Below are 17,727 nucleotides of genomic sequence, written 5' to 3'. Positions count from 1 at the left end.
GCTGTTTAGTCATTTCAAAACCGTTAATGAAATATCTGCTGCGGTATAAAGTCATGGTGCTGTGAGGGGTGGTGAGTGGTAACGGATGTGGTCCTTACCCTCACGGAGCTTACTGTGTTGCCCTGGAAATAGACTTTCGTCCACGGTGCCGAATGCCATGGCAGAGCCGTGGAAGGAATGTCTACATCTCACCTAATCCATGTAAGAAGGCATCTGACCTCATTAGGGACGTCAGGGAGAGCTTCTCTGAGAAAGTGATAGTTGAACTCTGAGGAATGAGAAGAGATTGGAAACCTGAGAGGCAGGAACGAAATGAGTTTAAATTGCTGGAAATGAATGAGATTGTAAGATGTGTGGGACTGACGGGGTAAGACAGCCAACGCACAGACAAGCAGAGGAGCAGTGAGAAGGCAGAGTGTTGGCACAAAGGAGTGGGTGGTGTCCCCAGAAAAGCCAAGAAAAGTATGAGAGGATCTCAGCACAGGAATGTTCCAGACGTGAGTGATCATGGAAATGTCTGCACCCAGCTAATCAGTCCAGAATTCAAGAGCAGGGTATCAGAGAAAGATGAGCTAGAACAAGAGCAGAGCTGGATCCTCAGGCTAGAGTATTGGGTGACATCAACACAACCATGTAAGCTCCAGGGAACAGGGCAGGGACAGCGATGCTGAGGCCAAAGTACAAGGTTGAGCTGTCAGGACAGCGAAGGGGTCTCACTGCTCAGTCCAAGTCTTGACCCAGAACTCACAGTCCTCCTTGATGGCAGGTGAGGCTGATCACAAAACACAGAAGGGACGCCCAAAGTGATACAGTTTAGGTAGAACAAGGCTGTTGGGGTATGTGAGTGTCAGGAGGCATTCAAATACCCTTGCAAATAACTGATGTGAAGATAAGTTACTTTAAAAATGGATATACACGGTATGTCTTCTAAATTTTTAAAGCCCTGCAAAAATGTCCTCATTAACTAAGACCGGAGAATAATATTATAGAAGCAGAGACCTTTCAGGAATCAAACAGAACATGGTGATTATGACCCAAATTTTACAGAAAACTTTTTGTTTCCAAATAACAAATATTTATAGATTCTAAGTAAGACAGTATTAGAAGTGAAGAGGATATTTTTAATCATGATTAGGGTATTAGTTAATTCCAAACAGAGTGCAAAAACTGAGTTATAAGATTATAATGTTTAAAGACACTAGTCATAAAAAAAAAAAAAAAGATACTAGTCATCTAGTCTAATTTCCCAAAGTGTGCACTGGAGAACATGACTCCTCCATGGTCTTCTATGAGAGAGTAATTTTGGAGACAGTAGTTACACTGTTCTCCCTAGCCTGTCCCCACTCTTCAGCATCCCGTCTCCCAGGTCTGTAACAGCCTTTTACTCATCCTCACACACAGAGCAGTTAGCTTTGTTACCTCAGTATTTCTCAGTATTTATTTGTCCTCCAAATCCATTCTTGTCTCCATGTACTACTTCTTTCTATCCAGATGTCCCAAGACACACACAGTGGAAAACACTGAATCCCATTTTATCTTCTCAATGATTTTCTTTTCAGAGTGTGTATGGTTTATAAAAACTGTCATTTTTGTGTTTGTATTTCATTAAATTTATGCTGAATATGAAGTAGGTAGAACAGATATATCCAGTTACAAGAGAGGATACTGAGAGCTACAATATCCATGTTAACTCAGGATTACCCATAATGCATATGATGTTTAAAACTGTTGGAACGTTTTGCATTGTTTTAGGCGTATTTTGCCCCCAACGGAAAAGTATTTCCCCTGGTAAATAAGATGTAGTATGATCCATGCCTAAAAGCCTTTGCTAAAACTTTTTGTTTCATTATTACCAAACCATTTGCATTTTCAGGGAGAGGAAAGTTGAATCAATTGTGTCACAAAAATACCTAGGAGTGCCTAAGTGATTGATTTCATTTTCATCATTAAGTGCACCAGAAGTTTTTTGCTAAGTGTTGCAGAGTATCTTTCCCTTTGGAATGTGTCAGAGTGTGACCCCTAGAGAGATGCATCCTCACAGCCTGTATCCCTCCTCCAAGGGGATGGAGGCATAAGCTTGACTCTAAGCAAGTTTGCCTGACCGGACTAGATTACTCACTACATTTTTGTAACATTCGTTTTCCTCTTACCCTCTTCTGAGACATTTTATAATCAGCTTGGTAAGTTCACTAATTTTCTTCAGCTTTTAACAAGGCAGTCAAATTTCCACACATGCAGATAAGCGTTGTAATTTGAAATACATTTAAACGGAGGAAAAGTATGAAGCCATGCCTACAAAATATGCCCTCTGTGGTGGAGTATATTAGAATAAGAGCCTAACATATTTGTATAACTTTCTAAATATCAGAATTGGTGAGATAATGAACCATGAAAGCATATGTATTGGGGCACTTTTTCTGCTAATTGAGATATAAAAGAGTATTGATGGTCAGTTATCAAAAAAATAGGAAACACTGTCTTTATAAGAAAAGATTTCTCTGGACAGCTAGAATGGTTTGGCTTGTGCTTAGCTATTTAAAACTACATTTTGTAGAACTGCTTGGGTAAATTTCCCCAGATCATTTTTGTTTCTAGGTAACAGTGCATTATCATGTATCTTAGAGCACCTCCTTTCCGAGTGGTCACTTGTAGATCTTGATGTCTTGTCTAAGGGTAGGATATGATTAATAAGGTCTTCTCATCTTGGAAGTTTGCCTATATTCATTTTCCAGTTTGTACAAATGGTGGTGTAGATGGTAAAGAATCCTCCTGCAATGCAGGATACCCAGGTTCAACCCCTGAGTTGGGAAGATCCCTGGAGAAGGGAATGGTGGCCCACTCCAGTATTCTTGCCTGGAGAACTCCATGGAGGGAGGAGCCTGGTTGTCCTACAGTCCATGGAGTCGCAAAGAGTCAGACACAAATGAGTGACTAACCATAAGCCAGTTTTTAAAGGATATGAGCTCAGATTTAACTGAAATTAACAGGAGATGAGACTCCTCAGGGAGAAGGAGAGGCAGTTTTTATGTTACAGATTCTATAAAACATGATACAGAAAATGAACTGCATTTTACTCCTCTGCTATTATAAGTTTCCTGTTGACATAGCACATACATTTTAACTTCTTACTTAAAAATAGGAGTTTTTTTTTTTTTATCATTCATCATTTCTTTCAAAATGTTCTTTGATTTTGTTTGATGATGATCTTTCCCTGGCCTCCTCACCTCTTTTTCTCCTTCCCAGAAGAATTCAAGAAGTTTTATAAAAGCCAACTGGCAAGTATTTACTTGTAGATGTCTTAATGCCCAGGTCACGCTGTTGTTTTGAATCAGTTTCTTTTTCTCATGCTTAGTTGAAAACAAAACCAAAAAAAAAAAAAGATAGACTTAATCTTGTGGGGTTAAATAAAGGAAAGAATGTAGTGAAAGAAGGAAGATTCCTTTTATTCTGGAGCTGAGTGGGAGCGGCAAGCAAAGACCGTGTGGGGAATGACTGAAAGTGCCTGAGGGCATTTGGTCCCTATTGGTTTTCACATCAAATGCAGTGGTGCCCATGGATAGCCTGTATTGTTGTCAGTTAAATGGGATCATGAGTGTCTGAAAGGTGTTTGAGAATGAACCGAAAATCATTTTCACAAGTGGATGATTACTTCTGCCACATGTTAACCGAACTCTATCAGAATGGCCCAGATTTTTGAGCCTGCATTAATTGCTCTTTCAACCTTGACTGAGGTTTCTCTTTAAGAAAGGCCTTTCCAGGACTAAACTACTCTATATATTGATTTTTTTTTTCTTTCTGTATTTTTCCTTGAAAAATGAAGGCTCATAGAAGAATAGGCTTTATCATTCCACATGTAGATTGATTGTTCCATTTCTATGAATAAAAAGCTAGACTCATAAGTGATCTACCCAAAGTAACAGTCTTTTTTTTTTAAGTGCCAAATAATTCCCAGATTCTGTATACAATTATGTTTTTCAGATATTCATTAGTGATGATTTTTCATGATAAAGTAAAATCATGAACTCCCACAGCGTGGACTCAGTGCAAATAAATCATTATATTCACCTTTCTATTAGAACTGTCTGCCACTGCTCTAATTGACACTAAACTACAATATTTATTAATGCATCTGGAGAATTTGTGTGTTAAAGTGTTCTTTGAACAACTTTCTAGTTATATTTTTTAAAGTGATTTTAACATGTTTGGATATATGAATTCTTGATTTCATGTTACCATTTTCTTTCTCAAATATGGCATGGTTAGAGAATATTGGCTATTTCTTTACTAGAATAATATATAGAGTATATTGTAGTTCAGACATATTGTGTTATGGAGATAAGTTAAATCTAAATTTTTAAAACTAATCAGAAAATGAGCTCTTGAAATTTCATTAACTTTTCCGATTATATATATATTAGCAGATAATATATAGCATTTGTAGAAAGTGGCTTAATTTATTAGTAAAACTAATTTCAGAGGTTTTTTGGCTTAAAGGAAGGCAAGTCATAGAATGTTATATGGGAATCTGTTTTATTAAATACTCACAGGGATACTGTGTGAAAAAACAAGCATTTAAAATAATTTTTATAGGCATTACAATGTGAAGATGTGATGAAATATGAATATATATTTGAAAATTCAGCAGAAATAAACTTCTTAATTATATGAATTTTTGTTTTGCTTGAAGATGATTTTTACCAAACTTCATTTTACTTAACAAATATGTTGAGATCATTTTATTCGTAATACGTACTGTTAAGAGTAACACATGCTGTTAAGATCAACATATCTCTACAGAAAAGTTTTTATTCCTGTTGTCAGAGCACATTCTGATAGATCTCATTAAGACCCTGCTTTACTTTATTCACAAATGAAAACTTTAAGGAGCAACTATGGTGTGTGTTCCAGCTGGCTTCTTAAGTTAAGAGATAATGCTTTTAAGGATCACGTTGAGACCATAGAGGTTATATGATTTTTAATGTTAAATATTGAGATTCTCATATATAACTGTGCTGTAATGGATGAAAAATGATGACCAGTTTGCCTTGTTGATAATAACTATATTGACTTAAAGGTTTGACTATACCAAAGCTCTTTTTATTTTCTTTTTTCTTGACATTTTTCCCTAACAACATGCTTATCATGGTACATAATCTTCATGTCCATACCATATTTTAAATATACAAGTAACAGACTTGAAGTTCATTGTCTCTTAGCTTTGATATTTGAGGATAGAGCATGAATAGTTAGAAATACCAAAAAAAAATTCATAGGTGAATGAAGCATTGATACACATTTAGTTCATTTTGTGCCTTGTTTCCTAGCTGATTCCTAGCTTATTCCTATTTGCTGGAAACAAATAGTACTCTTCATTAGAAATAGTCCTAGAAGAGGGATTAATACTTTAAGATTATTGCTGTGTGTATACTGATTTATAAACCCAAATGCTTCAAGGCTTTACTCTTATGTGTTAAATCCGGGCTTTGTGTCAGTGCTGCTAATTTCTTTGTAAGCAGAGAAGATTTTAAAGTTAAGCAGGCAATTTTTTTGTTCAAAGGGAACAGCTTCTTAATACCTTACTTAAGTTGGATTTTTTGATGAAAGCAAACACTTTACAATCGTATCTGAGCAGTTATTTTTACATAATCCAAAAGTACTCTAGTTTACATGAGTATTGTGACACATGGGACATATTTCAATGGAAAAAGTGTTATTTTTAGTATAAGTTAGCATTGGAAATATATGCTTTTCAAATATATTACACACAATAGACTATATCTCTTGTCCTCATTTAAATAATAATCTTGAATCAAATTTAACTTTGATTAGGGAATCTTTTCCCTAGCATCATACTCTAATATAGAATACTAAAGAATGCAGTATGACTCTGACTGTGAAAACTGCGGATATGTGTGCCTCTTCTATCCATTTCGTTTTTTTTTTTTTTTTTTTTTTGGGAGGGGGGCACACCATGCAATTTATGGGATCTTAGTTCCCCAACCAGAGGTCCAACCTGAATCCCCTGCAGTAGATTTTCAGAGCCCTAACCACTGGACCACCAAGAAAGTCCCTCCATCCATTTCTTACTAACTGAGATTATTTAACAAGGATGAGAAAGCATGGTTTTGTTTAAAACCAAATTCTGTAGGTAGATGAAAATGAATCATGTTTAAAGCCCCACCGAAACTAAAACAAAAGACCTACTTTTGCTTTGCTCTTTAAAGCCTCTTTAAATAAGGTGAAAAAAAATCATTTGTTAAAGAATGTTGCTCTCCTGCTGTGTGATACTTATTTTATTGGGTAGCATTATAAATTGTCACATAGAACCCAGTTAAATGTCTGTCCCCAGTTTGCCTGGTGTTTGGCAGGTCTAATGTACGTACATACTCTTTAATTTTTTTTTTATTTGAGATAATCATATATTTAGAGGAAGCTAATGACTCAACAGGCTACAGAATATTTGGGGGAGAATATAACTCCAGAGCAGATCCACTGCCCCCACCCCAGCCCATCTATAGTGTACCAGCCAAGGTACTCTCTCTCTCCTGGATGACAAATACGCTTCTTGGATAATGCTCTCTATACCTTTGTGGGGTAGCATCAAATTTCATAGGGCATTAAAAAAATTCATTTTTCCAGAGTTCAGATTCACATAGCAATAGAATATTAATAATAGACTTTTGAAAGTTCTAAACTATTTTTATGAAGCAGAAATAAGTGACAAGTAAATAACTCTCAAAGATTTAATTAACACTATTGCCACTGTATGTTGAATAGATTTAGTCCTATCAGGCGTAGCTTCTCCTTTTTATAGAACTATGCAGTTATAATTAATGTTCATGGTAATGACCCTGAGATACTTATAGGGTCCTATTCTAAATCATTAAGGAATGATCAAATTATATTTTATGACTATTTGAAGTCAAGTCAACCTATTGTATATAAATTCTTTAAAAATTCATTATAGATGTATATACAGTCTCCCTAGAATAACTCATTTTTCAGTAATTAAGCATTTCTATATGTGTAATGAAATGAATTTATTGCTTAATATAGCATATGTTAAATGTAACTTTAGTATATTTTTCTGAAATTAAAAAAATTTACTGCATTTTTATCCATAAAAGAGATAATTTATAGCCTAACACTCAACATTAAAAACAAACACCATACTCTGAATTCAACAGTAGTGCTCAGCATAAAGATGAGTCCAGAGACAATGCATTTTTACTTTTATAGATGCTTTCTAATAAATGGACTACCTGATTAAAACCAAATATTCAAATGATTTGGGCTCCTTTTTCCTTACTCTCTCTACATTTCAGTCATCCCCGGATAAGACCACCCACCTTCCAAGAATTTAGACTGCTCTAAATACCAGACTTGAGAATAGATTTGAAAACTAGAAAACCCATTTAACCATTAAAGCTTATAGGAATCCGCCACAGTCCTCAAGATAAAGTGACAAGACATCCTCGTGTTTGGTCTACAGGAACTTAGCTTAATCATGCCAGAGATATTATTTATGGAGCTGTAATGTCCACATCCTTCAAATCCTTAATAAAAGTCATTTTTTTTTTCTAATTATAAAAGTATGATGAGGAGACTTGCCCAGTGGTGCAGTGGTTAAGACTCTATGCTTCCAGTGCAGGGGGCACAGGTTTGATCCCTGGTCTAGGAACTAAGATCCCACATGCTGCGTGCCAGGGGCAGATTAGTAGGATGAGGTCTCATACATTGTTACTGGTAATGCAAAATTGTATAGCACTTTAGAAAACAGTTTGGCAGTTTCTATAGTTAAACACACTTTAACTATAACTCAATAATCCCAATCCTAGATAATTACTCTGGAGAAATGAAAATATGTGCACACACAAGGATTTAAATGTGAATGGTTATGCAAGCATGCTAAGTCACTTCAATCATGTCCAACTCTTTGTGACTCCATGGACTATAGCCTGCCAGACTCCTCTGTCCATAGAATTCTCCAGGCAAGAACACTGGAGTGGGTCGCCATGCTCTCCTCCAGGAGGTCTTCCCAGCACAGGGATCAAACCTGCATCTCCTTTCGGCTCCTGTATTGCAGGTGGATTCTTTACTGCTGTGGATACTGGGAAAGTCCAAATGTGACTGATCATAGCAACCTTTATTTATGATAGCTAAACAGGTGGAAACAAATGTCTACCAACTGGTGAAAAACACACTGAAGTCATACATTGAAATAAGAAGGAATAAACTCCTGATACAGACAAAAGCTGAATCTCAAAAACTTTATACTAAGTGAAAGATGCTAGGCACAAAAGGCTGCATAGTGTACAATTCCACTTACTTGACCTTCTGGAAAACTGAACTCTAAGGTCAGATCAGTGGTTGCAGAGGTTGTATGAGGAAAAGACTAATTGTAAAAAGGCATAAAGAGACCTTTGGGTGAGGAGTGGAGATGTTCTATAAATTCATTGTGGTGGTTACTTTCCTTCTATGTCAACTTTCATCAAATTATATATTTAAAATGGGTGGATTTTACTTTAAGTACACTAATGATAAACCCTACTTAAATCGCAACCAACAGCAACAAAAAAAGACATACTCAATGTAGAAATTGTGGAAATGCAGAAAGACATTAAGAGGAAAATGAAATTCATCCTTAATCTCATCAGCCAGGTATTAATTTTCAGGTGTAACATTTTGATATATCTATGTATTTTTTTTTGCCATACATACACTATGAGTTCATGTGACAGCTTTTTTTAAATTTAGCATTATTATAATTTCCATGTCGTTTTTTTTGGCATCACTTTTAATGACAACCTAATCATTTTGACTCCTTGATTCTTAGTTGGGTTGTGACTTTTTGCTCTTGACTGACATTGGTGAACATCTTTTTTCTTCATTCTCCCCTGAATTTTACATGTGTCTCTTATAGTAAGAATCTGATTTTATACCAGCAAAAAAACAACTAGATGATGATATTGATACCTAATTATAGAATGCATGATTATAGTGAAAAATGTTAGATTTGAAATTAAGTTTAATGTATTCTTATTTAGTATTAGTTATTGCTTCTGATTCTTTTATTTCTGTTCATTTCTTATGTAAAATTTTTGTCTGGCTACTAGGAAAACTAAAGGAGGAAACTGTCATATTTTTCCCTCATAGCATTGGTAACACTTACATTATGTAGAAATGTTTACTTCTGTTGAATATAAATTTTTTTTTATGTTGAGACAAAAACTCTTATGAGGAATTCCTTTCTAGAAATGTTTGATCAGTGGTGACTTCTTTCATGCATTTTCTATTGAATTCTTACAGTACAGTAGCCCATAATGCCTCAAGGCCCAACATTCAAATGCTTACCTTGGTTCCAATCTTGAATTGTCTTTTATTCTATTCTTCACAACATCTTTCAATATACCCGCGTGCATCCACCCACCCCTCTGCTTTCTCTCTTCACAGAGACCATACCTTTTCATTCCAAATGTGTCGAGGCATCATTTTGAATGAAGTTGCTGCTGACAGTATTATCCCTTATGCAGAACCTTCGCTGTCAGCCAGACTTACACTTGCTTATGGTGTTGATGGTTTGTGTATCACTATTCACTTTCGCTTATGTCTGACCAGCATGCTAAGTGAGACACGTTGAAGAAGCAGCCTGCGGTCACAGGCAGAGGTTATTCCAAATGCCCTCTTGACTCCTTGGCAGCTATTTGCTGCACATCTTGCTAGTGAATTTGTACAGAGAGCATCTGTCACGTCCACAGTATATATAGCTCTTGGGGTCATTGCTGTTAACCCTGTAATAGGCACTGGAGTATGTGCCTTTCAGAAGAGGAAAATTACATAGGGAAGACAGGAAGAGAGCAACTAAACACCTATCACTGGAACCATAGAAGAGAAATTAGAGGCTGGAGCAAAGGTGGGGCAAAGGGTTTCCAGGGGCCCTCAGGAGGGGAGGGTGAACAGGTGAGAACGTACTGACGGATGTTTCTGATAGTCTCTAGCTGCATCAGTATTACATTCAAAAGCGCAGACAGTAGGATATCTAGAGTATTACAAAACTGAATAGAAGTTCGCAAAATACTCCCACTAACTTATGTGCCTGAGAGAAAGAAAATACATCATTGATTTGGGCAGTACTGGCAATGTTTTCTAGGCAGGAGCCTAGGATTTATGTCAACTTTAGTCACTCCGTTTCTGTTTGTGTGGTTTTTTTTTTAATGAAAATTTAGAAATACAGGGAATAAAGATGGAAAATTAAATCTTCCTAACCCCACCATTCAAAGGCACTATTACTAACAATTTTGCAGTATCTATTTCATATATTTCTTTTACAAATTTCAAATCTCTTAAGTATTTATATGGTTTTGAAACTTTTTTCATAAAACATTATATCATGAGATATTCTTTGTGTTATTAATTTTATCAAAAATATTTTTTCAGTGGCAGCATAGTATTTCTTTCTGTGCATCTTCCAGCATTGTTAAACAATTCACCTACTGTTAGACATTGTTACCTTTTTTCATAATATGAATAATACTGTTCTATATATCCATGTAACGTATGTATTCGTGTGTGTGTCTGTTTCCCTAACTCCATGATGAAGAAGTGGGGGACTATTTCTGTATCAGTTCAGTCCAGTCACTCAGTCGTTTCCGACTCTTTGCAACCCCATGGACTGCAGCACGTCAGGCTTCCCTGTCCATCACCAACTCCTGAAGTTTAATCAAACTCATGCCCATTAAGTTGGTGATGCCATCCAACCATCTCATCCTCTGTCGTCCACTTCTCCTCCTGCCCTCAATCTTTCCCAGCATCAGGGTCTTTTCCAATGAATCAGTTCTTCGCATCAGGTGGTCAAAGTATTGGAGCTTCAGGTTCAACACCAGTCCTTCCAATGAATATTCAGGACTGATTTCCTTTAGGATGGACTGGTTGGATCCCCTTGCAGTGCAAGGGACTCTCAAGAGTCTTCTCCAACACCACAGTTCAAAAGCATCAATTCTTCGTTGCTCAACTTTATTCATGGTCCAGCTCTCATATCCATGCGTGACTACTGGAAAAACCATAGCTTTGTCTAGATGGACCTTTGTTGGCAAATATCTCTGCTTTTTAATATGCTGTCTAGGTTGGTCATAGCTTTTCTTCTAAGGAGCAAGCATCTTTTAATTTAATGGTTGCAGTCACCATCTACAGTGATTTTGGAGTCCAAAAATATAAATTCTGCCACTGTTTCCCCATCTATTTGCCATGAAGTGATGGGACCAGATGCCATAATCTTTGTTTTCTGAAAGTTGAGCTTTAAGCCAACTTTTTCACTCTCCTCTTTCACTTTCATCAAGAGTCTCTTTAGTTCTTCTTCTCTTTCTGCCTTAAGAGTGGTGTCATCTGCATATCTGAGGTTAGTGATATTTCTCCCAGCAATCTTGATTACAGCTTGTGCTTCATCCAGCCCAGCATTTCTCATGATGTACACTACATATAAGCTAAATAAGCAGGGTGACAGTATACAGCCTTGATGTACTCCTTTTCCTATTTGGAACCAGTCTGTTGTTCCATGTCCAGTTCTAGTTGTTGCTTCCTGGCCTGCATACAGATTTCTCAAGAGGCAGGTCAGGTGGTCTGGTATTCCCATATCTTTCGGAATTTTCCACAGTTTTTTGTGATCCACACAGTCAAAAGCTTTGGCATAGTCAATAAAGCAGAAATAGATGTTTTTTTCTGGAACTCTCTTGCTTTTTCGATGATCCAGCGGGTGTTGGCAATTTGATCTCTGGTTCCTCTGCCTTTTCTAAATCCAGCTTGAGCTTCAGGAAGTTCACGGTTGACATATTGTTGAAGCCTGACTTGGAGAATTTTGAGCATTACTTTACTAGGGTGTGAGATGAGTGCAACTGTGCGGTAATTTGAGCATTCTTTGCCATTGCCTTTCTTTAGGATTTGAATGAAAACTGATCTTTTCCAATTCCATGGCCACTGCTGAGTTTTCAAATTTGCTGACATATTGAGTGCAGCACTTTCACAGCATCACCTTTTAGAATTTGAGATAGCTTAACTGGAGTTCCATCACCTCCAGTAGCTTTGTTCGTAGTCATGCTTCCTAAGGCCCACTTGACTTCACATTCCAGAATGTCTGGCTAGAGCCAGAAGTGATCACATCATCGTGATTATCTGGGTCATGAAGATGTCTTTTGTACAGTTCTTCTGTGTATTATTGCCACTTCTTCTTAATATCTTTTGCTTCTGTTAGGTCCATACCATTTCTATCCTTTATTGAGCCCATTTTTGCATGTCATGTTATTCTACAAGAAGGTGGTCTTATTTTACACTCCATGAGTAGTGAATATGAAAGCCCATCATTTCAGCACCCCTCAGCCAATATCCCATATCTTTTTTAAAAGAGGGCAAAAAGTATGTTTGCTTTTTTTTGCAAAGGAGAATTATTTTCATAAAACAGGAACTAAAATTTCAAGCTAAGATTTCAGTTTTAAAAATTGAGAGAAAGATTAAAGACAATAAGACCATCAACAAACTATTAGCTAAAGGGCTTTTTTTTAATCATTCAGAATTGTATATAATTTAAATTAGCTTGAATACCCTCTGTAATGTTAAATCTTGACTACAGAAAAAGGAATTGTGATAAGGAATTTTTCACAATAAGGAATTGTGAAAAATCATACTTTAATTGAAAAATTAGGTCTCTGTCATACTTTTTAACTTCTAAAATATTTTCCACTTTTGTGGGAGGTATGTGGTATAATTTTAAATAGCTCTCCATGACATGCTCCTACTTGATTAATTTCTTCCCTTTCCTCTTCAATCCTTAAGCCTACATCTGTGTATTCAAGTAAGAGCAAAAGTTCTGTTCTCCAGTGATTAACTACTTGAATCATTTCAATTCAGGTTACTAACAGCTATGCACAGTTAAACAGAAGTCTTGGTTGAAACTATTGTTAAATTATACAATTTCGCTTTCATTAGTATCTGAGTTTCATAGTTAGGAAAATTTGCATTAAGAAGCTCGCATAAGTCAGATAAGTCTCCAAGTTACAGGGCTTGGACCTTAGAAATCATCACATATAGTTCTTTGATTTGATAATTGAGGAAATGGAAACTGAGACTGGTCCAGGCACATTTTGGGGACACTCAGCTGGACAGACTCTTCATCCTGGGTTCTGGACTCTGCAGCCAGCTCCCTGCCAGGCCACAGGCCTCAGCCTCTGTCACCTGAGAGCTGAAACATCTGGTCCCTAGCCCCAATTCATAGCATACGTCTTTCCTGAGAAATATGTGTAAGAATACAATTCCTACTGCTGCTTTGATTATCCTTTCTAACTCCAACTTCACTCAGTTTGTGGAGAGAACTGACAAATTGATAAACCACATGCATCAATTCCCTTTCAAGAGCCTTAGAACAGACTCAGTCATTTTGTAACACAGAAGTTGGGTGCTGTCGCAGGTTCCAATTGAACTAAACTTTACAGGCTGCTCTCGAGAATAAATACCTATGGAATAAATATGATTATGTGGCACCACACCATTATTCATATAAGATATTTCTGTCTTTCTTACCAGATATCTGTATGCCCTTGGACAGAAGGTTTGGAAAAGATGGAAAAAACGTTACTTTGTTCTTGTTCAGGTAAGTACACTTTTTTTCCTGTCATATAATCACTGTAAGGCAATCAAACTTTATTTGGGTTCTATCTGTCAGTATCTACTGTATTAGACATTAAAACTGAGAAATTTAGAAAATATTTAATTCATTTTAAAATGAAAGTAGTAAGGCCGTTCCAATACAACTAACCTTTTTATTTAAAATAACTATTTTTTCAAGTCAAACATTTTAGGGAACTAAATGGCATTATTTTATGCTTTTCTGCACCTCTTCAATGTCTGGCTTAATAAAAATAGAATGCAGCTGTATTTTCAAATCAGCTTCTGCCTTCAATCTGTTGCAGTCTCAGGTGAAATTTAGCCTCTGGTAAACTCTACTATATGCTCTTGACAGAGTAAGTGTGAAACAGGCAAAGACGTTTAAACATAATTTTAAAAATGGTTTTGACCTCACAAGTCCCCTGAAAGGATTTTGAAGATCCCCAGGATCCCGAGACCATACCTTGAGACCACTGCATTATTCTGATGTTTTATAGATAAAACTTAATTCATAGAAACATGCTTTTTTAAAAAACTGTATCATATATATCACTTATTCAGAGGTACAGGTTTTTTAATTGCCTTGACTGGTGGGTTTGTTTGTGATAGGATTCTGAATATAGGCAGATTGCTACAATGTAGAGTTCAGTAGACTCTTGTTTTGTTTTGGTGTTTGAATCATGAATGACCTTTGCTCATAGAATATACTCATTTAGTTAAAGTTACTTTAAAGAATAGTTTTGAGTAATAGTCATTCCAATTCATGATAAATTCAAGCTGTCTTATTTCCAATGAATATATATGAAAAGAGAAGCTCTCTTGGTATCCTTAACTCAAAACAGTCTGTAAAATCTTACCGATTCCTATCCACAGAGTATTGTTTTTATTCAGTTGCTAAGTCATATCTGAACTATTTTGCAAGCCCATGTACAGTAGCATTCCCCCAGGCTCTGTCCATGGGATTTCCCCAGATAAGAATGCTGGAGTGAGTTGCCATTTCCTCCTCCAATGGATCTTGCAGATCCAGGGAATCTTCCCAAACTTGCATCTCCAGCATTGGCAGGTGGCTTCTTTACCACTTGAGCCCCAAGGAAGCCCTACTCACGTGTTAAGCAAGTATAGACAAGATCAGGTTAACATGGTGATATCCCAAGGAAGGAAAATCATTTGCTATCTTCCAGAAATAAAGTCATCTATCTACTGCTGGATAAAATTATTTTATTGATGTGCCATAATAGCATGGTAACTTCATGAAAGTGTAAATTTTTAATCAAAAGTGGGTTTTTTCCCCGCCTGGGTAAAGTGTAACTTTTTCTTATGTAAATAGAACTGACAATCCCCTGGTGGTTCAGAGGTTAAGACTCCAGGCTTCCATTACAAGGGCCCTTGGTTCAATCCCTGGTTAGAGAAGCAGATACCACATGCCATGCAATGCAGTCAAAAATAAATAATAACAAAATTTATAAATAAGTAAATAGAACCACTATTTGGTCAACCAGATTAATAAAAGATGCACATACATTTGCACACACAGAGAGACTATTTTTTATATAAAACCCACACATTTGCTTTGAGTAAGGGCTCCCTGTTGGTAGTTCTCAGTGGTCTGTCCTCCAAAAGTCACACCCATAAGGCGTCTTCTTGGGTTTCTAGGCTTAATTTCTTTACACTGGCACAAAAATTTAAATGCATTTACTAGGCAGTTTGAGCGCATATCTTTTTGTACATTTTAATTTTATTTCCACTTATAGATTTTCTCACCTACATCTAATTTAGCAAGTTTGTGTTAGTGACTTGCCTTTGTCAAATCTTTCCAAAACATTCAAAAGATTTTTCATAAAAACTGCAGCTTCTTTTTCATGGTCGTATATCATGCATTTACACAGAATATCATAAGTTCTCATCCCATAAGTTCAGTAGCTGATGTTATTGACCTCATCAAACACTACTGATTCTTAGTAAGCATAGAGTTGAACTGGTGGAAATAAGTATAAGAACACATGAGAATGTCACCCAGTAACCACAAATTTCAACATGTCATACCTATTAGTCAATTTGGTTTTTCAAGAGCAGTTTTAGGTTCACAACAAAATTTAAGGGAAGGTACAGAGATTTCCTATCTATCCTCTGTCCCCACATAAGTTCCTCCACTATCAACGTCACTCATCAGAATGGTACATTTGTTACCAAGAATGATCTACACTTGACACATCATCTTCATCGAAAGTCCATACTTTTTATTAGATTTCACTTTTGGTGTTGTACATCTGTGTATTTGAACAAACATACTACTTATCGCTGTAACATACAAAGCATTTCGCTCCCTTGAAAATCCTCTATTCTGCCTTTTCATCTTCACCCTCCCACCTTTGGCAACCCCTGATCTTTTTACCATGGGTTTGCCTTTTCCAGAATGTCATAGTTGGAATCTTGCAGCATGTAGCCTTTACTGATTAGCTTCTTTCACTTAGGAATTTGCATTTAAAGTTTTTCCATGTTTTTTTCCAAGGCTTAAAAGCTCATTTCTTTTTAGCACTGAATAATATTCCATTGTACAAATGAAGCACAGTTTATTTATTCACCTACTGAATGACATCTTGGTTGCTTCCAAATTTGGGCAATTATGAATCAAGATGTTATACACATTTGTGTGCGGGTTTTTGTGTAGACATCTTTCCAGCTTCTTTGGGTAAATACCAAGGAGCATGACTGCTGGATCATATTCATTATTTTTAAAGAAAGAATCCTAGAGTGTTCTTTGTGTAGAGATCTAGTAAAGCAACAGCAGGCTAAAAGAGTTTCTAATATACATTGTTTTAATATGAAAATTAGGCCTTAGTAGATCAGTTTTGAGAGCTCAGATGGACACCTTATGCTTCTACCTAGGTAAAGTTTGGGGTAATCCTTTGCTCCTTACCTTATTTTTTGATATATGATCACAAGAATCAAGTTACAGAGCAACCATGTATATGTTCATTATCACCCCATAAGAGGCTTGAGAAATAAAAGAAGAACTTTTTCTTTTATTCAAAAAATTCAGAAAAAGAATTTGAATGCTTTGAGATCATTAATTGTTCTTTACAGAACATTAACCATGTCTTTGGAGAGCTGGAAAATTCTCCATGTAACAAAAATATGTTTAACATTTTAAAGGCAACCTCCAGTTTAAACCAAAGGAGCTAAACCTCTATACTCCATAATTAAAATTTAGGATAAACACCACCAAACTGTCATTTCAAACTGTCAACTCAGATGTATTCTACCTGACATAGCGTCTTGAAATTTGAAGTCATATTTAAGCATTGTGAAAGTGTTAGTCACTCAGTTGTGTACAACTCTTTGCAGCCACATAGACGTAGCTCGCCAGGCTTTTCTTTCCATGGGATTCTCCAGGGAAGAATACTGCAGTAGGTTGCCATTCCCTTCTCCAGGGGATCTTTCTGACCCAGGAATCGAACCCAGGTCTCCTGCATTGCGGGCAGATTCTTTACTGTCTGAGCCACCAGGGAAGCATTGTATCTTTATACAAATATATGTATATACACGTATATTCACACAGAGAATCCCATGCCCAAGTGTATTGAGATTTACATGCCAGTACTCTGACAACTCTTTTAAGTGTTAAATGTAATTGAATCATCCTTTCAATTCCAAATGTAATGGGAAAACGGGTCTACACACTTCAGAATCAAGATGGGTATGTATGGAGATTCAGCAGAAGGACTCACTGGGAAGTAGTGGGTCATTTTATTAGTATCTTTAAAGACAGCTCTCATTCTGTTGGCACATGGCTTGTGGATCCATACCTGCAGACTGCACTATTGAAAGGTGAGGGAGTCGTTTCCAGGAGGACAGTGCACCCTGCTGTGTCTGCTGCCGCCGTCGGCAGAATGGTGCTCTGGTGATAATGTGAATCTCATCACCACTCGTGAGTGTGTATTATCTGAGTGATGGAGCTGGAGGCCTAGCCATCAGCCCAGGAATTTGTGCTCATAAAAATTGATTGAAACCAGAGGAATCGGGTGGAGAGGGAGGTGGGAGGGGGGATCGGGATGGGGAATACATGTAACTCCATGG

At 36.7% G+C, this 17,727-nt stretch overlaps 1 protein-coding gene across 10 annotated transcripts in view; it reads left to right on the top strand.

Moving 5' to 3' along the window:
• Positions 1 to 17,727, top strand: part of CADPS2 (calcium dependent secretion activator 2) — a 544,800-nt gene that overhangs the window by 333,656 nt on the left and 193,417 nt on the right. For all 10 annotated transcript variants that reach the window (XM_065938665.1, XM_065938663.1, XM_065938662.1 and 7 more), the window contains exon 9: positions 13,570 to 13,636. In XM_065938665.1, the coding sequence (XP_065794737.1) occupies positions 13,570 to 13,636 (67 nt within the window). The remainder of the gene's footprint in view (positions 1 to 13,569; positions 13,637 to 17,727) is intronic.

This window comes from Muntiacus reevesi, chromosome 6 (genome assembly GCF_963930625.1).
Source record: "Muntiacus reevesi chromosome 6, mMunRee1.1, whole genome shotgun sequence".
Taxonomy (NCBI): Eukaryota; Metazoa; Chordata; class Mammalia; order Artiodactyla; family Cervidae; genus Muntiacus; species Muntiacus reevesi.
This window is presented reverse-complemented; position numbering and strand designations above follow the sequence as displayed.